At 38.7% G+C, this 26,630-nt stretch overlaps 2 protein-coding genes across 6 annotated transcripts; both read left to right on the top strand.

Annotated features, from left to right (window-relative positions):
• The first annotated feature begins 3,866 nt into the window (after positions 1–3,866).
• On the top strand, positions 3,867–26,626 carry si:dkey-24p1.1 (uncharacterized protein LOC556718 homolog). Of its 5 annotated transcripts, none has more exons than XM_058413956.1 (18): positions 3,867–4,006; positions 13,115–13,181; positions 13,735–13,840; positions 15,026–15,430; positions 15,527–15,817; positions 16,742–16,999; positions 17,195–17,464; positions 18,024–18,299; positions 18,665–18,940; positions 19,053–19,322; positions 20,028–20,285; positions 20,405–20,489; positions 21,016–21,112; positions 23,128–23,258; positions 23,370–23,424; positions 23,597–23,682; positions 23,788–23,854; positions 24,816–26,626. In XM_058413956.1, exons 3-18 carry the CDS (start codon positions 13,759–13,761, stop codon positions 25,035–25,037), a joined length of 3,129 nt encoding a protein of 1,042 aa, XP_058269939.1. In that variant the 5' UTR covers positions 3,867–4,006; positions 13,115–13,181; positions 13,735–13,758; the 3' UTR covers positions 25,038–26,626. The 5 variants fall into 5 exon arrangements, with proteins under 5 accessions (XP_058269939.1, XP_058269941.1, XP_058269937.1 ...); XM_058413958.1 differs by having other exon boundaries at positions 13,112–13,176; XM_058413954.1 differs by having other exon boundaries at positions 13,112–13,181.
• Positions 8,332–9,471, top strand: irgq2 (immunity-related GTPase family, q2). Its single transcript, XM_058414319.1, has one exon. The coding sequence runs from the start codon at positions 8,332–8,334 to the stop codon at positions 9,469–9,471; it is 1,140 nt and encodes a 379-aa protein (XP_058270302.1).
• Positions 26,627–26,630: the final 4 nt, after the last annotated feature.

Genomic DNA, 26,630 nt, shown 5'->3' with positions numbered 1-26,630 from the left:
CAGAGATTCAGATAAAAAAGCTGAATGAAGGAGAGGACGTTCAGACCATGCAGGATGGAGTGAAGAATGGTGGAGAGGCTCAAGATGGAGCAAAGCAAGATGGAGCGGACTTGGAGCAAGTGGAGTTAGAGGAAGTGCAGGTTTAATCAGTATAGTTGGTCAGTTCTCATGGTTTATATCGAAGAAGGACAGTGAAGAACGGCGCTGGCGTTTTAACTATGAGTAACTGTGGGAAGATTTCGCTATTTATGTTCTAAGAAAGTCAAGTTATACATGCCTTAAACAGCACAAATATTTGCATTACTAGCCTGTAAACCCAACTCTGTTTTTTTTTTCATTTTGTTTTGTTTCTATTCTGCTTTTTGTCTGAAAACTGAACAAACCGCTTCCCCTATTTTGTAGCTATATACATTACAGACAGCTTGTTGATTACCTTAAAAGTAGCAAAGAGCACCTGCATCTGCAAGGCACAAAACTAATTTTGGGGAGGGAGAGAAACATAAATAAAAGCTCAAATTAAAAATACTACGAGGCTTCATTGCAGGGCAGTATTTGCAAATTCTGAATAAAAAAATTCTTTTTAAAATACCATATATAACCATTTCAAGTTTGCAGCAAAGGTTTAAAACATTGTTTTGATACTGTAAATATGTACTATTCTTGCTCATGAAGGATTTACTCATGATTGTGATCATCTGAATTGAATGAAATAAAGCAACATTTAGTCTTAAAAACTGAGCTTTCTTTATGTATTCAGTAAAACACTTGGGTGTGTGTGTGTGTGTGTGTGTGTGTAAGGCAGATGCACCCAATAAAGTGGCGTACTCAGTGTAACACTGCCCACTTCTGGCAGAAACAGCTAATTACCTCTATGAAATAGAATAAGTAGGTCATGTGACTATAGACAATAGACCAATTAAATGCTGCCCTTCTTAGTAATAAAAGGAAGCAAGTTTTCATTATTAATGTTGAATAAAGTATCTACAGGAATTTAGATGGTTTGATCATTTTCTGTTAAAGTGGGTGGCACAGTGATGGAGCAGGTACAGAATCCGAATCAGCTTTATTGCCAAGTACTGTGGGTTTTACATTCAAGATTCAAGATTCAAGAAGCTTTATTGTCATTTCAACCACATATAGCTGACGCAGTACATAGTGAAATGAAACAACGTTTCTCCAGGACCTGGTGCTACATAAACATACAACAACAAAGTTCAACATAAAACAACACCACAGAGCTAGGACAGAAGTTAGCCACGTAAAATGCACAGTGTGCAGCTAGGTGCAAACAGAGCATAGACAAGACAGTGCAAAAGACAATAAATACAAGAAAGACAACACAAAAGAACACAGGACACTTAGTGCCGAAAAAGAACATGTGTAATGGAATGTAAGTGAAATAAAATAAGAAAGTGAATGATGTAAAAAAGTATTGTGCAAAAATACACAGCAGTGGTTGAGGTACTGCAAATAGAAATAAACATAAATATGACTATAGCAGCGGATGACAGGTTGAAGTAGTGCAATAAGGAATGAACAATATAAATTATGTGTGTGCGCGTGTGTGTGCGTCCACACAGTCGAGAGAGTGTGTGTGTATCTGTGTGTGAGAGAGACAGAGAGTTGTATACAGTTCAGTCCTGAGTGTGTGTGTGTGTGTGTGAGAGAGTGTAGAACAGTTCAGTCCTGGGTGTTGAGGAGCCTGATGGCTTGAGGAAAGAAACTGTTACACAGTCTGGTTGTGAGGGCCCGAATGCTCCGGTACCTCTTTCCAGATGGCAGGAGGGTGAAGAGTGTGTGTGAGGGGTGTGTGGGGTCAGCCACAATGCTGTTAGCTTTGCGGATGCAGCGTGCGGTGTAAATGTCTGTGATAAAGGGAAGAGAGACTCCAATGATCTTTTCAGCTGTCCTCACTATCCGCTGAAGGGTCTTGCGATCCGAGACGGTGCAGTTCCCAAACCAGGCAGTGATGCAGCTGCTCAGGACGCTCTCGATGGTCCCTTTGTAGAACACAGTCAGGATGGGGGAAGGGAGATGGGCTTTCCTCAGCCTCCTCAGGAAGTAGAGGTGCTGCTGGGCTTTCTTGGTGATGGAGCTGGTGTTGAGTGACCAGGTGAAGTTCTCCACCAGATGGACACCAAGGAATTTGGTGCTCTTGACGATCTCCACCGAGGATCCGGTGATGAACAGCGGAGAATGGTCACTCTGTGCTCTCCTGAAGTCAACAACCATCTCTTTGGTCTTGTCGACGTTCAGGGAGAGGTTCATGGCTCTGCACCAGGCTGTTAGATGTTGCACCTCCTCTCTGTATGCTGACTCGTCGTTCTTGCTGATGAGACCCACCACGGTCGTGTCATCAGCGAACTTGACGATGTGGTTGGATCTGTGCATTGCTGCACAGTCGTGAGTCAGCAGAGTGAACAGCAATGGACTGAGCACTGAGCTGAGGAGCTCCGGTGCTCAGTGTGGTGGTGCTGGAGATACTGTTCCTGATCTGGACTGACTGAGGTCTCCCAGTCAGGAAATCCAGGATCCAGTTGCAGAGAGAGGTGTTCAGGCCCAGGAGACTCAGCTTCTCAATCAGCTTCTGAGGGATGATTGTGTTGAATGCTGAACTGAAATCTATGAACAGCATTCGAATGTAGGAGTCCTTACAGTCCAGGTGTGTGAGGGCCAGATGGAGGGTTGTGGTGATGGCGTCGTCCGTGGAGCGGTTAGGACGATACGCAAACTGCAAGGGGTCCAGCGAGGGTGGTAGCTGTGACTTGATGTGCCTCATGACGAGCCTCTCAAAGCATTTCATCACGATTGGTGTGAGTGCGACGGGACGGTAGTCATTGAGGCAGGAAACCGTAGACTTCTTTGGCACAGGGACGATGGTCATTGTCTTGAGGCACGTAGGGATGATGGAGCTGCTCAGCGAGATGTTGAAGATGTCAGTGAAGACATCTGCTAGCTGCTCTGCACACTCCCTGAGAACTCTGCCAGGAATGTTGTCTGGTCCAGCAGACTTCCGTGGGTTAACTCTGCATAGAGTTCTCCTCACGTCAGCCTTGGTGAGACAGAGCACTGGGTCATTAGGAAGAGGGATGGTCTTCCTCGCTGTTGTTTTGTTCTGTGCCTCAAACCGAGCGTAGAAGTCGTTCAGCGCGTCTGGAAGAGAGGCAACACTGTCACAGGCAGGTGAAGTTGTCCTGTAGTTGGTGATCGCCTGGATGCCCTGCCACATGCGCCGGGAGTCTCTGCTGTTCTGGAAGTGGCCGTGGATTCTCTGGGCGTGCGCACGCTTCGCCTCTCTGATGGCTCGGGACAGTTTGGCCCTTGCTATTTTTAAGGCCGCCCTGTCCCCTGATCTGAAGGCAGAGTCTCTCGACTTCAGGAGAGCACGCACTTTCGCAGTCATCCACGGCTTCTGGTTGGAGTGTGTGGTGATGGTCTTGGAGACGGTCACGTCATCGATGCATTTCCCGATGTAGCCGGTCACTGATGCCGTGTACTCCTCCAAGTCAAAAGGGTCGCCGTTGGTTGCCGCCTCCCTAAACATGTCCCAGTCAGTGCACTCGAAATAGTCCTGAATAGGCTCCTGCTGGCCAGGTTTTAACCTGTTTCAGACACGCCACCACCGCGAGTCTTACCGCACAGAGCTGCATTCCTGTCGGCACGAAACACGGTTAGCCCGGCTAGCTGAAAGGCGGTGTCCAGAACTCTGTCGCTGAGCCACGTCTCCGTGAAAACAAAGACGCAGCAGTCTCTGAACTCACGCCGTGTAGTCCAGTTTATTATCCAGTGAGCAGACGTTGGACAAGATGATGGAAGGGAGTGCTGGCCGGCTAGGGTAAACTGACACTCTCCTGCCCGCCCATTTACCGCGCTTCCGCTTCCTCGCACAATGCTTGCGACGTCCTCTCTCCCGGCCACCGGCATCAGGCTATGCCGAGGACTGAAGGCCTGGACTTCGCAGCAAGCCGAGTTCGCGAAGTTTGCAGAGTCATACAACATCATACAAGTTAGTAACCGCATGATTTCTGTACTGTAATATACACCACTGTCTTTGGCGTCCATGCACTTTTAATTTCGCGCTAAAACAAAAAGAAAGCACCATTTTGGTTCCGGAGTGGCCGCTGCGTGCTACTGCTACATGTAACTGCTACAAATGCTATATACAGTACAGGAAAGGAAACATTAACTGTACATTAATTGTTCATTAGTGGACCAGCACAAAACTCACAGTTTGAGGTAGAAAAGTAAGATCAGGTACAGTAAGGTTGTGTGAGTTGTGTGCATTAATGTGACACATATGAACACAACAAAGGGGGTTTGTGCGTTTGTGTGTGTTAATGTCCAAGTATGCAAATAAGGGACCATGGTGGGTCCTGCATATTGTTGATGAGGCCAGTTGCTGATAGAAAGAAACTGTTTTCTGTGTCGTGAGGTTTTTGTCTTGAAGTCCTAGAAGTGCACAGGTCCTGAAGAGGTGGTAAATTGCAGGCAATCATCTTCTCAGCAGATTGAATGACACTCTAGGAGGTGATAGAGGAGGTGAGTGCGCCATCATCGTCTTTGGTACAGTAGGCTTAACTACTTTACTGCTACAAGAAGTACAACCGCTGGTGCTTTTTTAATTAAACATTCTATATGCAGCCCAAACTTGAGGTCCTCAGTGACAGTGGTTCCCAGGAAGTGGAATGTGTCCACAGTATTGACTGGGGAGTCATGTAGTGTTATAGGTGTAGGTGGTGCTGGGTTCTTCCTAAAGTCCACAACCATCTCCAATGTTTTCACAGCATTAAGCTCCAGGTTGTACTGACTACACCGGTCACCAGATGATCAATCTTCCTCTTGTAGGCAGACCCATACCCATTAGATATGAGCTCAGTGAGGGTGGTGTTGTCTGCAAACATAGTTTAGTTTATAGTTTGAAGGACTGGTGAGCTGTTGGTGTATAGGGAGAGAAGTAGAGGAGAAAAAACACAACTTGTGGGGAACCATTGTTGATGGTCTGTAAGTCAGAGACATGTTTCCCCAGTCTCACATGCTGCTTCCTGCCAGCCAGGAAGTCTGTGTCCACTTACAGGTTGAATCAGGCACAATGGGATATCTTGTCCTGTACTAGAGCTGGAATGATGGTTCTGAAATCAGAGCTGAATTCCACAAACAGGATCCTAGCATAATTTCCTAGGGAGTGCAGGTGCAAATTGCAGGGGGTCCAGGAGAGGGTGAAGGATTTGAGGTGGGACAACATGAGCCCTTCAAAAGACTTCATTACCACAGATGTCAGAGCAACAGGTCTGTAGTCATTAAGTCCTGTAATCCTGGGTTTTGGGTCTTGGGATTATGGTAGATGTCTTGAAGCAGGCTAGCACCTGGCATATCTCCAGTGAGGTGTTAAAGATGTTTGTGAATACTGGAGACAGCTGATCTCCAAAGTACTTCAAGGTGCATGGAGAGACAGTCAGATCCAGCTGCTTTGCGTGGGTTCTGTCTCTTGGAGACTCTGTTAATATCTCTTTCAAGGATGGACAGTGTCATTTTTAAGGTTTTTCTTGAGGTGGGGGAGGAGGGGGAGAAGGGGGAGAGGGGCGTTGTTGGAACTCAGAGTATAAGGTCTTCTCCAATTTCCTATCACTTACTTGCAAATATTAAACAATGTAATAAACAATAAATATTCTTCAGGCTTGGATGAGAAGGAACAAACCTTGGTATTATTGCAGTCAGATAATTCTTCAGAAGATATCTTCAGCAATAAGACACCCAACAGACACAAAGTGTCATGCTCAGTGCAATCGAATGCAAAGTCCCATAAAAATCCCCTCTATTTATCCTTCATCTTTTAATTTGCTTACCATCTTAAAATTGCATACCTTTTTAGAAATCTCCTCTCTTTATTATTTATTTATAAACATTTGAATTTAAGCTTCTATATATATAGGTATTATACCCCCCCCCCATTTTTAGCACCTGCCGCCACTGAACATACATACATATTTAATTGTTCAAAATTTTTTTCTGTCCTTTATTTAATCAAACTTTTAAAAAGCAGTGACCTTACATTTGAATAATTGATACTATAGTCAGCTCTCTCTCTCCTTTTCCCTGTCTCCCTCTCCCAAACTCTTCAGTAAGCTCCAGTAAGTTAATTATGATGAAGTACAGTGTTGAATGAGTGTCTGATTATCATTTTGAATAAAAATGTTTGTGCCAATGTTTCAATCAACTACAGTAGGTGGCAAGGTGGCAGAATGGGTAGCACTTCTGCTTCACAGCTCCAAGGTCACAGGTTAGATACTTAGCTTGAGCCATTGTCTTTGAGGAGTTTCTTTAACCACCTGATTTTGCTCCAGGTGTCTGATCTTAGTCCCACCTCCCAAAACCATTGCCCAAGGTGTGAATGTGTCTATGCATTGGGTCCTGCAATGGACTAAAATAATTTAAATGACTGTTAAGTATTACTATTAAGCAGTGGTGGGCCATCAGGGCCAGCAAGACCTTCTCTGCTGGCCTAAACAGCAGTGATCTGAATCACTGACTTGCATTTTAATATATTTAATATATTTTTCCATGAATGTGTATTAAATTATTCCCAATAGTCTATTCTCTACATTTCATAGCATTTCTCTTGGTTGCGCTGCTTCCAGTAGTGTATATTCATGATAAGAGTATTTATCCAATCATATTTTAGCCAGTGGCTGACGTCATGTGTTGCCAGGCCTTAAGGCCTTCAGAATCAATAGTGCAGGCGCCCGTAGCATAAAATTAGTGAAATTGTTCCATTAACCAATCAGATTTCGAGTTAGCGTCAGTGGGGCCATCTAGCAGACATATGATTATGTTGGCAATTTCCCGTCCTTTGATTGGATAATTGGAGTAGTCAGAGGCAGCGAACCACACAAACTAAATAAAATATATATTTTTTAACTCAACATGGGCTGACAGAGGAGAAGAAATCGATTTGGTCGTGGACATCCTTACAAATGCATTTTCAAGGTGGACTTTTCAAGAAAATCCTTTTGATTCTGACAAAATAGTTGGTAAGCTTTTTCAAGAACCATTTATGTATGGTTTTCTTTTGCACAAAACAAACAGTTTGCCTTCATTCCAGATCCCTGGGTTGGACTGTGTTTTGTTTTTGTTTTTTTTTGCTGCAGTGAATGGAGACTTGTGAGACTGAATTGTTATTTTGTTTTTTTGCTATATGTAATGTAATTTTATTCATGTTCGTGACACAACGCACCGTTATACCGTGTTTCTATATTCGCTGCATCTCATTTCGGATGCTGTGTCCTCCGGAGATTGCAGTTTGCTGCATACATCATCAAGAATGTCTTTTTTGAGAAAAGTAACTGTAATAAAATTGACTATTCCTTGTGAGGTGTGAAATACTGTAGCCTAATTTCTTTTTTACTTTGCTATTTAACGGTGGATTAGTATCTATTGCTGTGGCGTTATAATGATGGTATAGAGGTGGATTAACTCAGGAAGGACACCAGTGAAGGCCTAGGTATGAAATGCATGGCCCACCACTGCTATTAAGTACAAGCTGTTGTACTATTAACACTTGTTACAAACACTTAAATACTAAAACCTAAAAAACAACTACCTTTCCTAAGTGTTCTTTATTTTGCCTTTCCAGATTTGCGCTCCTCATATTACTTGATTTACAGTATGTGGGTATTGAAATCTGCTGTATTTCTGAGGATATGTAAGCAGATTAAGTCTTTGTTAATAGGATTAGAATGTTCCACACACTGAAGAACATCTTTAAATAGTCAGGACAAAATGTCAGGTCTGTCTCTACTGTGAGAGCCATCCATATATGTTTACCTTGAAATCATTTTTATTAAATGATTTGGATGTCTTTTTGGAAAATTCCAGGTAAGATCTAAATCATTATGGATCTAGATACAGTATGCTTTGTGTCTGTGTTTTAGCTAAAGGCCTACAGCATTAATGCATGCATGTTAAATTGATGAACAATTAATATATAGCTGGCAATATAATTAGCTTATGATATTAGCTTCCTGGAGACAAATGTTCTATTCAGCACCCTAAATGGTCCCTCTGGGGGCCATTTATAGCATATATGAGGTATTCTGAGAGAACTTTTTGGATGACTATCCCAAGTGTACATACTGAGTATACTAAAGTCTTATATAAAAGTTTCCTTAAGGTTACTTTCTTATCTTTAAAAAATTGGTGCTTTTTGAAGACCTTTCTGAAAGGCAAACACTTTGTTAATAGATTTTAACTAGAACATTTCAGAAACTTTTTTTCTGAGAGTGTAAACTCCAAGTATCCTGCAAAATTTCATCACAGATCACAGGAACAGGAGACATGGCAGATGTGTTGAAGAGTCTTAACCTCCTGGAGACCCTGAAAGAATCTATTGAGAAGAACAACATTGCAGACATAAAGAATGCTGTTGAAGACCTGTTAATAAGTCGTATCAATATTGCAGTCACTGGGGACAGGGGGCCAGAGAAAGCAGATTTTATTAACTCCCTTAGGGGGCTTGGTGTTGGTGATGAAGGGGCAGCTATCTGTCCATCCAGTGCAGCCCCAGAAGAACTGTCTGTTTTCCCAAATCCCAAGCATCCAGATTTCCGTCTATGGGATTTGCCAATGATCTCCAATGATGACTCTTTTGATCCTGAGAACTATATTGAGCGTTATAAAATCCCAAGGTATAACATTGTTATCATGACCTTTACTCAAATTCCAAGTCCAAATACAGTAGCTGTCTGGAGAGAGGCACGCTCACTGCAGAAAGAAGCCATGTACTTTGCTTTATTGGCCTCTGAAAAAGACACTGAGAAAAGTCTGGAGGCCAAAAGACAAGCTAGCCTGGAGGCACTGAAAGCGGAAGGAGTGTCTTTGCCAAAAGTCTTCCTTGTGCATCCCTCTGCTTTGGAAAAGCTGGACTTCATAAAACTCTTAGAGGTAATGCTGGGTGACCTTCCAGAATTAAGGGCCTATGCCCTTCTGCTGGCTTTGCCGACCTTCTCCACTACCATAGTGGCCCAGAAAAAGGATGCCTTCAAAGCCCTGGGGTGGGCTGCAGCCTCACTTTCTGGTGGGGTTTCTGCTATTCCTGTGCCCATGGTAGCATCCATGGTGGATGCAAGTGTTGCTGTACGGATCTTAACAAAGGCCCAGATGTCTCTCTGCCTGGACAATGATTCTGTGGAGAGGCTTGCACGACAGCGGGGCGTTGACTCTGCCAAGCTCAACGCAATGAGGACATGCATCCTGTCAGTGGAGGTCAGCAAAAATGAAGTGAAGAAGCGGCTTGCGGCAGCTGAGAAGGTAACCACCACAGCCACTAAGAGACTGGTGGAACTGGCCATGCCACGACAAGCCAGAGTTGTGAGTCACTCCTTTACTGTCATGCTGCAAACCATCAACTCAGCCATTGATGACATGAGTGCTGATGCTGAGAAGATTATACTTTTGGCAACAGGGGAGTCACGGTGACTGGCAACATTTTATCATTGCCCCAAAACTGTAATGCATTTGATGAAAGATGCACACAGGTGTCAGACAGTGAAGACTGACATTCTTTGCTTGCATGGAAGCTGCACATAGAAATGAAATAAAAAAAAATTAGACCCACCTTTTTTTTCTAGTTTCCTGCTCAACTTAGTGGGTTTTACAGGAAATCGCCTCCATTTTACAAGCAGCAAGATATCATAATACACATTTAATTTTCAATCTTTCAGAGGTTGATACATGTTTGAATAAGTCAAATTATATGTATTGTATATACTTTGTATGAAAGTACAATTCTTTTCTCTTAACTAAAGCCAAAAGAAAAAAAAGACAATAAATATTTAAAGTCTAAATATGTAAAATATCTGTAAATAACCAAACATTAAAGATGGATTCAAGAGTAGAGTCTGACTTTTTTCAAAAATATGAGGTTCTGTCTGTTAGCAGTGATCCTTCCAGTAGGAAAAACAGGTTTATCTGAAAAATAAAAACCTTTATTTTAGAAAATTTCTGATTCCTATCAGTTCATATACATCCACTCAGGCACAACTAAACAATGTGTAGCATCTTCTATATATGAATATCTATGAATATATCAAATGGAATATCATTGTCCATTTTCAAGAACACAATACATATACACATTGATTATATCCAAACTTATACCCAGTCCATGCCCCTGTTTGATTTGTGCCATGCATCCTCTGCACCAAAAAATAGCTATGGCCACATGTCCACTATGCTTTTTGAACAACACTGATATGTAGTGAATAATTTACCTATTTTTTTAAATCTTAATTTGGGTGGGCAACTTTCTTTTCTAATTTTTATTTTTAAAAAAACATGACATACACCGGTCAAAAGTTTTAGAACACCCCAATTTTTCCAGTTATTTATTGCAATTCAAGTCCAATAAATAGCTTGAAATGGTACAAAGGTAAGTGGTGAACTGCCAGAGGTTAAAAAAAGGTAAGGTTACCCAAAACTGAAAAATAATGTACATTTCAGAATTATACAAAAAGGCCTTTTTCAGTGAACACAAAATGGCTTAACAATTTAAAGCTGTTCTGCAGCAATGGAGGTTGATCAAGCCTTGAAAGCTGGTGCTACTAATTCCTACAGGTGTTCCAACTTTTCTGGATTACTTATAACCCCCTCTGTCTGCATAAAAGCAGTGTTGGAACACACTGTGGTACCATACTCTCGTGAGCATCAGTTGAACAGTATTGTACTGCAGAAAGTAGTGTGTTGCTACAAAAATGGCGAAAAAAAGGAAATTAACAATGGAAGAGAGACGGACCATCATAACACTTAAAAATGTAGGTCTTTCCTACAGAGAAATTGCAAAGAAAGTCAAGGTGTCAATAAGTACAGTTTCCTTCACCATCAAAAGGCACTCAGAAACTGGGGCAAACTCTGACAGGAAGAGGTCTGGCAGACCCAAAGCCACAACTGAATCAGAGGACAAGTTTCTTCAAGAGTTAACAGCTTGCGTGATAGGCAGATCACAGGACAACAGCTTCAAGCACAGCTTAATAGTGGTCGTAGTAAGCAAGTCTCAGTTTCAACTGTGAAGAGAGACTTTGAGCTGCAGGTTTGACAGGACGAGTTGCAGCAAAAAAGCCATTGCTAAGACGTCAGAATAAGACAAAGAGGCTTGCCTGGGCCATGAAACACCGCCATTGGACTACTGAAGACTGGAAGAAGGTATTATGGACTGATGAATCAAAATTTGAAATCTTCGGTTCATCACGCAGGATCTGTGTACACCTTCGAGTAGGCGAAAGGATGGTTCCACAGTGTGTGGCATCAACTGTCAAACATGGAGGAGGAAGTGTGATGGTCTGGGGCTGTTTTGCTGGATCCAGGGTCGGTGACTTGTACAGAGTGAGACACATGCTGAACCAAAACGGCTACCACATCATTCTGCAGCGCCATGCAATACCTTCTGGTATGCGCCTAGTTGGTCAGGGGTTCATCCTACAGCAAGATAATGACCAAAAACATAAGTCCAAGCTATGCCAGAACTACCTCAGGAAAAAAGAACAAGATGGTAAGCTTGAAAACATGGAGTGGCCAGTACAGTCTCCAGACTTAAACCCCATCGAGCTGGTTTGGGTTGAATTGGACAGAAGAGTGAAAGCAAAGTAACCTATAAGTGCCACACATTTATGGGAACTTCTGCAACAGATTTGGGAAGAACTTTCTGAAGAATATTTGATTTCTGTTGTAGAAAGAATGCCACGAGTGTGTTCAGCTGTTATATCTGCCAAAGGTGGCTACTTTGATGAGTCAAAAGTTTAGAATACATTTTGGTCTATAAATTGATTCCATGATTTCTTTTTTAACTCCAATTGCTTATTTGTACTATGCTTTCAGAGTGCAATGAGACATTAAACTGAATAATGTTCAATAAAAAACTGGAAAAATTGGGGTGTTCTAAAACTTTTGACCGGTAGTGTATAATTAGACAGAATTTAATGAAATAACTGAATTCATCCTCAGCTGTAGTCTCATGGTAAACACATTTATTTTCTTTCATTAATCATTCTCACTTTCCCTTTCATTGCAATTGTATTAAGTAGAAATAAAGTGAAATAAAACAGTGTAAAATGTTTCTAAAATGTATTACATTTTAGAATTGTATTATTTCTGGCTTTCTAATTCCTGCACATTTTAACCATTTGTAAACTACACTGAAGATAATTAAAAGGGTTTTGCCCCTTCCACCAACACCCTCGCAACTACCTGATATACTATAGCGACATCAATCTATCAACCACCTGGAATACCACAGCACCCCAGTGGGCGAATGATAAACTTCAATAAGGCGAAGCTTTCCTGTCCTCCTACATCATGTAAATACAGCATTAGCTCAACTCTCAAAAGAATTCTACATACACCTGCACATACATGAAACTGAAAAATAGAGATGTGGTTTTCACTGTTAAACATGAATCATATCTGCTATATAAAGATATAAAAGGCACAAGCACTTGTTTGTGCATGGGTGTCATAATAACAGAAGTAGTTAACGGAAATATCTCAAGTAAACAAACTGTCATTTTGTTTTAATATTGTTAAAGAATCCTGGTTCACTTTCTTGTAATAATAAAACTGATAGCTTTCAGGAAACTGATGTGTTGTTCTTTCAGCTTCTCCCAGTTCGGGGTCACCACAGCGGATGATCTGGTCTGCATATTTAATTTGGCACAGGTTTGATGCCGGATGCCGTTTCTGTTAAGAAACTGATATGCAGGACTAACACGTTACTTTAACAAATGATTCTTCTTCTTTCTATGCAGCAGCTTCTGCACAGGGATGTTTTTGAGTTGCAGCAGTATTAACAATTAATGATCACTATTTCAAGATGTGATCTGAATTTTGTCTTAATATAGAGTCACAGAGAAAATTTTTGCGACAGGAAGTGGGCTAGCTTGCACCCGATCAGTGGGTTGGGTAAATATTAGCTGCTGCTTCTTCTTTTTTTCAATCTCTAACTGGAATAAGACGGTTTTTTTCTTTTTGTTTTCTGTATGGTTGATTATGCAAATTTAGCATATAGTGAAGTTCTCCTTTTGTTTCACTGTTTCCTTGTGATTTGATTTGGGCCTGTTTTACTTAGAAGACTTCACGCGAAAACTGATTTGGAGTACTTGGGGCCATTTATTAAGATCTCTGGATTTGACTGTAAGGTAATTTACGATTTATAATCCGTCATGATTTGTAATTCATTTGTCAGTCTACAATTCATTTCTATTCAGCTAAGAATTTGTGTACTACTATGAACATTCTAACTAATGTCTTGGAAGAGTAATAGTAAGACTTTGTGATTTTATTTTTAAATGATGGTGCACTACAATATTGAATATACATAAATCAAATATTTGTATTTCTATAAATATTACAATATAATGTATATGTTTGAGTGACAGCAGAGATTTTGATTAAAACCCCTGCTACATTAATGTTAAACTATTACATTATATCCAGAGAAATAGTTATATGGTTAAAAGCTAAAATTAAAGAACATAATTTGTGAAGGGAAAACGTATTGATTTTAGTTTACAGTGTTGGATGTAAATACATGCTATTAATTTACAGTAAATATAAGTTTTACTTTCTGGAAGAACACAATTCTCAGTTCCACATTGAACCCTTATAACCTTGCACATTGACAATGAGTCACTTGCAGCTGCAGTAGGCATTCACAAACAAGCAGAAGCGATGTGTCTTTCTGTCTCTTAGAGTTTGTAAGAATCAGATTTTGAAATGAAATATCTTCAAAAGCAACCAGAGTACACTGTATCCGACAAAAAGATGCCTGCAGTGTGGAATTCTGTCCATGCCTGGGGTGTGTATTGTTTTGTTTATTAAAAATCTATATAAAAAGAATGTATTGCTTTATTGCTTTGCCATACAATTATTTAAGTAAGGAATAAAACACTCTGGAATGCTGCCATAGACAAATAATAAACAATGGATTCATTTTGATACAGCTTTATGTGACATGGGTGTTAAAATAATTACCCCAAATGTCATTATTTTCCTTCAAAAGCACTTCCCAAAGTGTTTTGTTCTTCTTATACCCCAGCAACTTGTTACTGTAACATATTTTATTAATTTGTTATTTATTAAATTATTAATTTTGACATTAATAAGACAATGAAAATTGCAAATTGTTACTGGGAAACCATAATACCCTCTGTGTGTGAAAAGTTTAAGACTTTAACTCTGACTGAATAACTGACACTGGAGACGTCTTCCATTAATTTTTTAATATTTGTTATTAGCCTCATATTATGTGGAGCACCAACTTCACAAGTCCGAGTCAACGAGCTGTTTCTATAGAAACTTTAGTGTGTTACAACATGATCATTAAAAGAAACCTGTGATCTGAAGTAGTGGCAGCACTAGTGTTACACTGCTGTTAAAACCCTGTCGTAGAAAATGAATTAACACCTTCAGAGTGATCAGTTTTGAGAAAATTGTTGTGGCATATAAAAGATTATAATTATTAGAAAGTTGTTATCATAAATCATAAAATAACAAACAAAACAAAAATCAAACAAACAAACAAACAAACAAACCAAATATGAGAACAGAACAATTCAGGCCAACTGGAAAAGTTAGGTAGATTTTGCAAATAGAATTCTTAAGGCTGATTGGAAGAGCCGTCCTCTCAGCAGATCCAAAATCATGGCATATGAAATCCATTTTCCTCCTTGCTTGCCAATGGAACTTTTTTGTTATTTTCTTAGATTTAAAGAATCAGTTTAAAGTGAACACAGAACATGTACAAGAAATAAAGATAGATACTAATTTCCTACTTGCATATCTTGAGTGACAGATGTCTCGTCCAATCAGCAGTAAGAATTCCATTTCCATTATACCTACCCCTCTCGGTTTGTCTGAACTGTTCTTGTGTTTTCTGATTTGTTATTTTGTTTTTGTTTTTGTTGTTTTGTTTTCAGATTACTTATTTTGTTTTGCACAACTTGGCCACCATATGTTACTGATTCTGTTTTTGTTCTCTCAGCATTTTTATGTTTGTTCAGCTTAATAGCAATGGCAAATTCACGGGATTCTATAATACTCACTGAAGGAAGCGCAACAAAGCAAGAGGGATCTTGTGTCACAATTAACTGCAAATACATATTTGAGAAAGAAATGCAACTATTGTGGTTTAAAAATCCTAAGTGGAATGATACCACAAAGAGATTTGATGGAACGTTTGTATATAGTAATACAAAGGAGCGGCCACAGGACCCTGAATATTCTAACAGAGTGATTTTTCATGAAGACACAGCTGAACACCAAACTTGGGCCACATGCACGTTAAAAATCAATGATCTTAAAGTGAAAGACAGTGGAATCTATACATTTAGGTACATAAAAGGAACGAATAAATTTATGAGTAGTGCATTTAGTCTCACAGTCATGGGTAAGTTCTACCATACTCTTAACTAATTCTTAATTCTGGGTAAATTATAAATGTATTGGGTTATAATTAATCCGTTTTGTTACTTTTATATTGTAGCAAATCCCTGCAAGGTCCACATCACCAAGGCACCAAATCTGAACGATTCACTTGTAGAAGGTGACAAAGTGGAATTTCGCTGTGCAACATCAGCAGCCTGTGAGTCTTTTCCTCTCTGGCAGGTGTTTGGATCAAGTGAGGTTCCCATGAATAAGGATAGTGATGGGGAAAAATACAGTGAGCTGACCTTGAACCTGAACTGGAAAGATGATGGCAAAACTCTGACATGCCATCCTCCTAAAAGCCTGGATGATGCCTGCCAGGATAGAAGTGTTAAACTGAGAGTGGAATGTGGGTACAGATAAACAAAATACTGCACATACAATATATTATGTTTTTATTTATTATGTTTTGAGGATTGATATAATAATAATAATAATAATAATAATAATAATCTTTAATTATGCAGAACTTTTCCTCTTAAGTTCATAGTATGTAATCTATGAAAGAATAGAAGGACAGAATAAGATTATGGTTCTGTATTTGAGGAATAAAACATGTTAGGGTAATAGGACGCCACCCAGAAGTTTATTATCTTGCAATGACAATATATACAGAATTGGTTTATTCCTCTTACAGGACAGTAATTTGTCAGTGCCAGCACATTTCTGTCAATTAAAGAATGACAAATGATATTTTATTTGGTTTATACTTATGTTTATATTTTGTTATTATGTTTTAGTTATAGTTAGGCAAGCTGTTTTCTCGGCAACCTCTTGTTTTCGTCTCTCTTGAAACTTTGCATGTCATGTGATAGAGAAACCTCAAAGCCCTCTGCCCTGAAGACTTTCCGGGTATCGGAAAAATGAAAGTGATAATACTTTGGTTGACTGTTATGAAGTCACCATATCAACATTTACAAAAAGAAATCTTTATGTTTATGTGCCACTAATTGTTAGAAACGATCATGTATTAGGATTTATATAAATCTGTGCTTCACCATGCAGCTGACAATACTTTAAGATCTGCTGTTATAAATATTAATCAACACCTGACAAATCAGTACTGAGAATTCTCAGGAAAATCTCAAAAATAAAAAAGACGACTTAGAACAAAGTTAAATAATTTGATTTTTGTTATGTTTTTTATCTGGGTTTTTGACTGTCTGCAGTGTTCCACTTTAAGAAGGACTAGTTTTTTTCAAGCCAAAGTTAACACTAGAACAAATGCTGTGTTCAAGTTTTATTTATTTATTTATTTTATATATTTATCTAGATGCACCCAAAGAAACAAAAGTGACTGAGATTTCAAATCCTAAGGACGTGAAAGAAGGAGAACAAGTGGAAATTTCATGCTCCACCAAGGCGCAACCTATGGCTCAATTCACATGGTTTAAAGATCAAAGCTCTTTTTCCATTGGAGAAACTCTTACTTTAAATGTTATGACACCAGAAGATGGAGGTAGATTCTACTGTCAGGCTAAAAATAAACATGGATATGCAAATTCCAGTGACATAGAAATCAATGTCATTTGTAAGTATATGTGTGTTTTCTAATCAATAAGTGCTCTGAATTTAGAAGTCATGAACCAGATCTTTTAAGGATAATACTCAGAATAAGCATATTGTTCAGAAGATTATCATCAGGAGAGAAACAGAATGAGGACGGTGCATTAAGAAGGCATTTGAACACATACAATATAAACATAATGCGTTTTCTGTTTCTCAGATGCTCCAAAAGATGTCGAAATCAGTCCTCAACTCATCAAGAAGCTCATAGAGGGAGAAATGCTTACACTCACATGCTTGGCGCAACGCAGCAAACCAGCAGTCTATTCATATAGATGGTACAGAAATGGTCAAGAGATGAATCTCCACACAGCAGATACATTCTATGTAACAGGTGTAACACGAACTGATAACGGAGACTATCAGTGTGAGGCCAAAAATTCAGTAGGAGAGACTAAATCTACCAACACTGTCAAAGTATCGGTGATGCGTAAGTATCATGTGGAACAAGCTATCATTCTTTTAGACGTGATACAGAATAAGTGAAACGGTTATGATGTTAAAAATGAAAAGATTGAAAACACTGAATGCTATAGCGTTACTCTTGTGGAAAAAACATTTATCATTCAAATATGAGTACATCTAAACAAACAAACAAACAAAAAAGAACCTAAGTGTTATATCCTGAAATAAGCAAGTATAAACAGGGGAACTACATACAGTAAAATGCATAAAACACACAAATCTTTGTGACCAATTAACAGGTGACAGTAAATAAACCATGTGCAAACATAGCACATGGCAAAATCATTTAAAAAAAAAAAAAAACACACTATATGTCCTAAATCAAATGTAAATTTAGTGTAATTGAGTTGTCTGTAAATCGTAACCCCATTTAAAGTCATGTGTCTATAGAAACTGTGCCTCAAGTCTAAATAAATTTGATCTACAGCAGTAGTGTTTTTTCTAGTGATATTAGTGGTATATAATGATATACACCATTAAAGTTTTTAAAATAATGCTAATTATTTTTTTTTTTCTCTCTGCAGATGTTCCACAAAACGCAAACATTCAGGGTACGATGGCAGTAAAGTCGGGTTTCACACTAAACCTTAAGTGTGATACAGAGGCGAGTCCTCCTCCTAAAATCTATTACTGGTATTTTAAACCAGAACAAAAACAGCAGTTTCTCCTGCTTTCAAACACGAATCAGGTGTACTGGATTGAGAAAGTGGCTGTTAGTAATGCAGGAGTGTATGTGTGTAGTGCAGAGAATGATATAGGTACTGGAGCAAACTCTTCTGAAGTGGATGTTCTTGTGTACTGTAAGTATGGTTTTTTTCTTCGTTTTCATAGTGCTATGTTTAAAGCATGTGAAATATCACGTTGAACATTATGACTAATCCTGCTACTTTAGCTAGAAGACTGCTTGGTATAGATGTTTATCCCCTTGGACTTTAATAGATATGGAAAAGCAGGCAACAGCTACTAATGTTTCTATATTAGCAAACAATAATAAAAATTATTTATTCAAACTCTCCACTCTCTGCATGGCTAGGTGCTTGTCTTTACACCCATGTGGTATGGGTCTGATTGAAACATATGAATTCAATAATTAAAAGAAGTGTCTCAATACTTTTGTCCATATAGTAATTTCTTTCTAAAATGTTGCCCTCACTTTTATTCACAGATCCCCCCAAAAAAACAAATCTGACCATGAAACAAGTAGTAAAGGAAAATGAACTTTTTTCTGTCACATGTACTGTGGAAAGCTCACCCCAGGCAGAGCTCACACTAAGCAGAGCCACTCTGACAAACCCAGAAAAAGACAAAATAATAAAGAAATTTCAGGCCAACTTTTTCAATTTTACTTGGAAAGTGTCCATGTACGATGCAGGTGTGTACACCTGCACAGCGGAAAACTCAGAGGGACAAAGCTCCTCGAAAAATCGCCTGGAGGTTTTGTGTAAGTAAAACTACTTACATCTGCTCTATTTAGTGCAGTATGCTTGTTATCATAATATTTCTATGAAATAAGCTATTACTGAGAATGAAATTTGTTCCTGTTGTCTTTGCAGATGCCCCTAAAAATGTTAAAGTATCAGCATACCCTGGTGAAGAGCTAAAGGAAGGCTCTGAACTGAGACTTACCTGTACAGCTAAATCGTTGCCCCAAGTGTCTGCTTACACATGGAAGAAAAATTTTGGAGCACACTCAGTGATACTGGGACATAACCAGGCATTAATAATCAGATCAGTAAAGAGCTCCGACTCAGACCATTATTCCTGTATCCCCAGAAATGAAATAGGAAGTGCTGAGTCCCCAACAATATATATCAGAGTCAAGTGTGCGTATGCTATAACACAATACCTATGGAAAGATAATGGATAAACTGCTAAAATGTCTCAAAATGACCAGTTAATGAGACAATTCAAACTAATTTTCATGAAATGTAACAAAATCAGTCATATAAGTGCATTATTCATAATGAACAAATAATTTTGGGGGGCTTTGGGGGGTTTACTTTCATGTGAATAGAAGCAAGTAGTCAGACATGAAGCTCATGTGCCAAAGAAAGGACATGTTCAGTAACATGAATATATCGCAATTACTGTGTTTATGCTTTTCTTAATAACTGCCTGTTTAGAACTGCAGTGGCTTAATTTGGGATACTAGTTTCTTCATATTTTTGAAAAAGTTCAATTTGTAGGAAAATATTGTGGGCAGATGCAAGAAAGTCTAATATATGCATGAAGGGATCTCTAGGTTTTCTGTGTTCTCCAATGTCAAATAGTGGGAGGCACCCCACCACTTAATTACAAAAAATCTGAACCAAAAAACAGATTCAGTGACACTGTGTTCCACTCCTACTATAAATGTTGAAATGCATACGGTAGAAGAAGTCAAATAATTTAGCTAGCTAATGATTATAATAATGATGATGATGATGATGATGGTGCATAAGATCTTCAACCAGTAAGTCAAAAAAATCCTGTTACCTATTGTACTTCAATAAGCCGTGTTCATCGTAACTTTTTTTTTTCTGGTTTAGATCAGCCACAAGTAACACTTACCCACAACATGACATCAATGGGTCTATTTGAGGAGGCGGTTCCAGTTCACCTGAGTTGCAGTGTTCAGTGTTATCCACCAGCCACTTCCTTTGCATGGTACAAGCTGGAGGAAAACACTGCTGTCTTATCAAACGATCAGAACTACACAGTACAACCACAAAACCCAGGAATGTACTACTGCGAAGCAAGCAATGAAATGGGGAAATCAACATCTGAACCAGTCAAAATAAGTAATAGTATGTACAGATTTACACTTTTTACTGTTTTTACTGACTGACAGTTTATGAGTAAGCAGTGCAAAAATGTGCTCTGAGATATTATCAGCTGTGACTCAAATTCATTTCTTATTTCTTAGATTCTGTTATTCAACTGCTCATTAAGATCGTCATATCCTTATTGGTCATCCTCATTCTCATCGGTGTCATGTTTCTGCTACATAGGTAGAAATGTCTCTGCTATATTCTTTGTTACAAGAAATGTGTGATTACAACTGAGGTATCTTAATGGTGCGGTTTGTAATCTTTAAGCTGTGTTTCTAGATTGTATCCATATAATTTAATATTTAACTTACTGCTTTCATACATTATATTCAGAAAATTGCTAGGATGATTGATTTTCTCTGAATTTCTAGCATGTAGTGTGGTGCTTTCTCCAACATTACTTTGGAAACATTTAGTTTTGAACAATTCACAGATCATAGCAAGCAAGTGTTGCTTGAAAACATCACTGACTGTCTCTCTGTCATACACTCACTGTCCACTTTAATGGGAACATTTAAGTCAAGAGCTTTATTTACTGTTCACAACATCTAAATGAAGAAAATGTGTGAGAGAGATCAGATCATAATGGTCAACTGCAAAAAAACTACATTCCTCTTCTATCATATATTAAATATGTGTGTGTATGTGTGTGTGTGTGTGTGTGTGTGTGTGTGTGTGTGCATATGCATATCTTCTCACTTTACAGAATCATCAAGACCAAAAGATGTTTAGGAAAAAATGAGGCAGCCCAACAGTCATTTTTCGTCTCAGCAGTTCCATTATGGTCAAACCTGCGCTCATCTGTTAGTTTTGTTCTGTTTATTTTAAGATGAAGAAATTTCAGAAAACTTGCAACATGCAAGATAATATTTACATTCCAAGATGGTGGTAGCATATGATGCACTGGTCACCATTGCCTCCACATAGCTCCTGGGTTGGTCCTGAGATCAGTTTAATGTCTGTGTAGAGGTTCTGTAAGTGTGCTCCACATGCCTACCTGGGTTTCCTCTGGCTTCTCTTAATCCAAAAACATGGCATTAAGTGGAGTCACCGAGATAAATTACTTATTGGTGTGTTTTTATGGTGCAGTATATATACACTATATTGCCAAAAGTATTCGCTCACCTGCCTTGACTCGCATATGAACTTAAGTGACATCCCATTCCTAATCCATAGGGTTCAATATGACGTCGGTCCACCCTTTGCAGCTATAACAGCTTCAACTCTTCTGGGAAGGCTGTCCACAAGGGTTAGGAGTGTGTTTATGGGAATTTTTGACCATTCTTCCAGAAGCGCATTTGTGAGGTCACACACTGATGTTGGACGAGAAGGCCTGGCTCTCAGTCTCCGCTCTAATTCATCCCAAAGGTGTTCTATCGGGTTGAGGTCAGGACTCTGTGCAGGCCAGTCAAGTTTATCCACACCAGACTCTGTCATCCATGTCTTTATGGACCTTGCTTTGTGCACTGGTGCACAGTCATGTTGGAAGAGGAAGGGGCCAGCTCCAAACTGTTCCCACAAAGTTGGGAGCATGGAATTGTCCAAAATGTCTTGGTATGCTGAAGCATTCAGAGTTCCTTTCACTGGAACTAAGGGGCCAAGCCCAGCTCCTGAAAAACAACCCCACACCATAATCCCCCCTCCACCAAACTTTACACTTGGCACAATGCAGTCAGACAAGTACCGTTCTCCTGGCAACCGCCAAACCCAGACTCGTCCATCAGATTGCCAGATGGAGAAGCGCGATTCGTCACTCCAGAGAACGCGTCTCCACTGCTCTAGAGTCCAGTGGCGGCGTGCTTTACACCACTGCATCCGACGCTTTGCATTGCACTTGGTGATGTATGGCTTGGATGCAGCTGCTCGGCCATGGAAACCCATTCCATGAAGCTCTCTGCGCACTGTTCTTGAGCTAATCTGAAGGCCACATGAAGTTTGGAGGTCTGTAGCGATTGACTCTGCAGAAAGTTGGCGACCTCTTCGCACTATGCGCCTCAGCATCCGCTGACCCCGCTCCGTCAGTTTACGTGGCCTACCACTTCGTGGCTGAGTTGCTGTTGTTCCCAAACACTTCCACGTTCTTATAATACAGCTGACAGTTGACTGTGGAATATTTAGGAGCGAGGAAATTTCATGACTGGATTTGTTGCACAGGTGGCATCCTATCACAGTTCCACGCTGGAATTCACTGAGCTCCTGAGAGCGACCCATTCTTTCACAAATGTTTGTAAAAACAGTCTGCATGCCTAGGTGCTTGATTTTATACACCTGTGGCCATGGAAGTGATTGGAACACCTGATTCTGATTATTTGGATGGGTGAGCGAATACTTTTGGCAATATAGTGTATGTACTTCCGGCTCATGCCTAGTTTTAATGGGATAGGCTACACATCCACTGCAACTCTGGCTACTAAAAATGAGGGGAACATAATATTTTTGTGTGTGCATGTTTAGTTTTATTCATTCCATTGACATATTTACATTGATTTATGTAAAAACGTCTCCATCAACATGTCATGTTCAGCATTTTAAAATGTGGCATCAATCACAAACATTTACAAATAATAACAATAAAATGTAGCCATAAATAAAACAAGCTAATCAGTGCCATTGGATTATAAGACTCATTCTGAGCTAAGGATCAGTGGAAGGGTAAAAACCTACTACAAATTTCAAAAAACATTGATGTGGTTCAGTAAGTAATGGTTCAAAGTCAGAGACATATATGTTTTTAAGGCTCTCATCATTTATGCTATATTTATCCTAGACAGACATTTTCTCAAACACTATTTAAGTTAATAACCTATATGCTGTGTAGGGTTCACGTAACAACACTAGGGAGAACCTGGTGACGGAGGGATCTTCAGAGATCTTTGGGTTCAGAGACACCCACTCAAGCGCCGCTCTTCACTCAAATCCCCCAGCCAACAGGAACACACAAGCAGGAAGGTGAACCACTCTCCATACTTGCATATATTGTATAAAAGTTGTAAAAATATTACTTTTTTAGTTGCAATATAACTATGTTATATTTTATACATCATGTTTCTCCATTTCCAGGCCAAATTATGACATTCAAACAACATATGATGTTATAAAGTTGTCCCCAAACAAGGTAGTAAGAAATTACAGTATTTCTTTTTTCTTTATTACTAAGAACCAAGTATAGACAGGATTTAATGTATAGTCTATTTGTCTTTCTATGTAAAATAGTCAATTCATAATCTAACATATCCAATAAGCAAAAGGCAAATTTGATAACCTGTAATTTGTCATTGGCTTTATAGAAACAAGTTCATCACTCAGAAGAGGATTTGACCACTGTGAACTATGCAATGCTACAGTTCATGGACAGCAACAAACCTAGTAAAAGGTATAAAAGTGTGAAATACAATTTGTCAAAAATCTATAAAAGATTATAGCTCTGAATTATAAGTAAACTGTTGTACTCATGTTGTTGTTTGTGTTGTTGTCCTAGTGTATCAAGCCGTGACACTGGTGACCCAGAGTATGCTAAAGTTGTAAAAAAGAAACAAATGGCAAATGTAAGTCATGTTGCTCATACATCAACATATGACCTATTGGTCCAGACTGTGTCTTTTGATTCCATAGGAATACACTTACTTTATAGGACATAATAGATCTTGTGTTTATATGAATTATGCAACGATCATTTTCATGCAAGGGATCATACTTATGGAAAGAAACCTTATGAATTCGTAAAGGCAATTTGTAACATTTCTTTTAGGAATCTAATGAATAATTTAGTCTCAACAATCTTTCACAAAAGTGAGCTGTACTACTCTGCTGCCTATTCTTTATGATGGGCTGGCTTGGCTTGGCTTGGCTTGGCTTTTGCTTGGCTTGGCTTTTGCTTGCCTTGGCTGCCCTGTCTTGTTAACCTACCCACTGTCTTGAGTCTTTAGGTTCCTTTTTTTCTCTCTTGGGTGAAAAACAAACCTGAAAAATTATTTTTATTTTGTAGTTGTATCTCTAGTCAGAGGTCTCTCCAGAGGTTACTTATAAGGTTTAATTTTATATAAGTTTTATCCTTTGTTCTTGTTCTTTGTTCTTGTTCTTAACCTATAGGTTGTGAGTTCAAGTCCAACCCTGGGTTAATTTTAAGCTCTGGATTTTAAGAATTTGCTTCGTCAGTTCATTAGAATGTGTTCGCCAGATAATATTATTTATTTTCCTCCTGTTTCTGTTCATATTCCTTGTTTGCTTTGCATTTGCTCTAGAGTATTGGTTGTGGTTCACTCAGTTTGGGTTTAAATCTGGTGTGTGGTGAGTCACAATGTTACAATGATATATATTATATCTCTGACATTCTCTATATATATAGACAGGTGGCAGATAGGGCAGTGGTTCCTGTAGGAGACAAGTGACCCCAAAAAGCAGAAGCTAAAAACCCTTCACTATCAGTCATATAATGCATTTGTAGAATTTAGGATAAAGTATGATAAGTGGGGAAAAAAAGGACTTCATTCTGTGTTTTTCTTGTAGGAACAACAAGGTGTTCATGAAGATTATGTAAACGTGTCTGGCTTGTGCACAACTAAGCAGCCGTTTCCAAGCATAGACTGGGACTCGGACACCTCGGAGTCAGAAGACGAGGTGAATTACACAAAAGTGTCATTCACTGCAACATCACACCATAATCCACAGAAGGATAGGCAATTTTCAGATGAAGAAGACAAAACTGAATACACTGAGGTCAAAATTTAGGGTTAAAAAACATTTACGTATGTGTCTAAGCTTCTAGTACAGTGTTGTACTAGAAGTTGGTATATAGCATGGCTCGCTAAAGCAGAACACTCTTGTGTGCTTATATTTCAAGTCTTATATGTTAAGTCTTTTCATCTATTTGTGGCTAAATATACCATATCTGATTGTACTTAATGTACTGAATGCACTGAATGTTAATTTTCTTTTTTAAGAAAATGAATAGATGTTACCAAAATGACATGGATTCTTTTCTAACCTTGTCATGTTGTGTTAGGAGCCAGTTTCTCAAATGTTGGGGTAAAAGCACTCTGTCTAAAGATGTCTAAATCCTAGCTTGCTAAGTGTGATTTCCTCACACAGTGAATGTAGATAGAAAGATAAATAGGTTCAGTTCATATAATGGCTATTAAAAAAAAAAAGCTTGAGTAACATTTACCTTGGTTGCTTTTGCTGATAAAGTGCTAACTCATCCTGTTGAATTTTTTCATTTTCAAATTATGCTGTTTTATAGAGATTATGCTATTTTACATTAATGTATTTTGTTAAATGTATGAAAGTTTGTGATGCACACCAGTTATTGTCATTGAACACCAGTTTCACTTTGGGGGAAAAAGAAAATAAAATCCTCATAAAATTCTATGTTTTTATGTATTCTGGTGACAAAATGTATTTGAAGATCCTTACTAGTATGTAGAACCACATTTGGAAGCAATCATTTTTGTCATCGGAACTTCAGTACATTGATGTTTAAAGACACATTCCTGCACAGTTCTCTTAACATCCTCCCATCCCTTTACTTCTTAAGCCTTTCTCATTTGCTTGTGTTCTTGGGGATCACTAGTCAAATCAAGAAGCTTTTATTGTCTTTTCAACCACATGTAGCTGACACAGTACATAGTGAAACAAAACTTTTCTCCAGGACCCTGGTGCTACATAAACAACATACAACATATAATTACAACAGACAACAACACAGAGATAGGACAGAAGTTTTTTTTAGCTACATAAAGTGCAAAGTGTGCAACCAGGTGCAAACTGTGCAAAGACACAACAGTACAAAAACAGGAAGTACAAAAAAACAACAAAAGACAAGACACATAGCACCGAAGAAGAACATGTGCAGTGAAACAAAATGTGATGAGATGCAAACTTGAGAAACTGTAAAAACCAGGTAGACATTATCTTGCTGCAAGATGAAATTTGGCCCAGCTAGATAGATGAACTTGAACAGTTTTAAGATTGTTCTGGCATTGCTCAGGTCCAGGGTTTTTTTTTTTTTCTTTATTTCTCTAAGCATAAACATTCTGACATATATATTGTTTTTTGTTGTCTTCTAAGCATTATAGCTTTTTGAAGATGGAGAGGATTACGCAATTATTTTTATTATAATTATTATTTAGGCCCTGGAAAACAAACATAGAATTAAAGGAGGGTGTTTTCTCTTTCCCCATGCACTTATATTTAGATTTTTAGCTTTTGACTATTATATGACTATTTTGTAAGTGTTGTTTTTGTTTACTTTTGTGCAGACATTTGTGCTGAACCAATTTTCTAATAAAAGAGGTCAGATTCAGGTTTTTCTATTTCAACCCC

This window comes from Hemibagrus wyckioides, linkage group LG17, assembly GCF_019097595.1.
Source record: "Hemibagrus wyckioides isolate EC202008001 linkage group LG17, SWU_Hwy_1.0, whole genome shotgun sequence".
Lineage (NCBI taxonomy): Eukaryota > Metazoa > Chordata > Actinopteri > Siluriformes > Bagridae > Hemibagrus > Hemibagrus wyckioides.
This window is presented reverse-complemented; position numbering and strand designations above follow the sequence as displayed.

Excerpts from the sequence above, each read along its gene's own strand:
- irgq2 (XM_058414319.1), top strand. The coding sequence starts at position 8,332 with ATGGCAGATGTGTTGAAGAGTCTTAACCTCCTGGAGACCCTGAAAGAA.
- si:dkey-24p1.1 (XM_058413956.1), top strand. The coding sequence starts at position 13,759 with ATGAAATATCTTCAAAAGCAACCAGAGTACACTGTATCCGACAAAAAG. Across the intron at positions 20,286-20,404 it reads ACCAGTCAAAATAAGTAATA|ATTCTGTTATTCAACTGCTC; the intron begins GTATGTACAGAT and ends CTTATTTCTTAG. Across the intron at positions 23,855-24,815 it reads AAAAGAAACAAATGGCAAAT|GAACAACAAGGTGTTCATGA; the intron begins GTAAGTCATGTT and ends TTTTTCTTGTAG.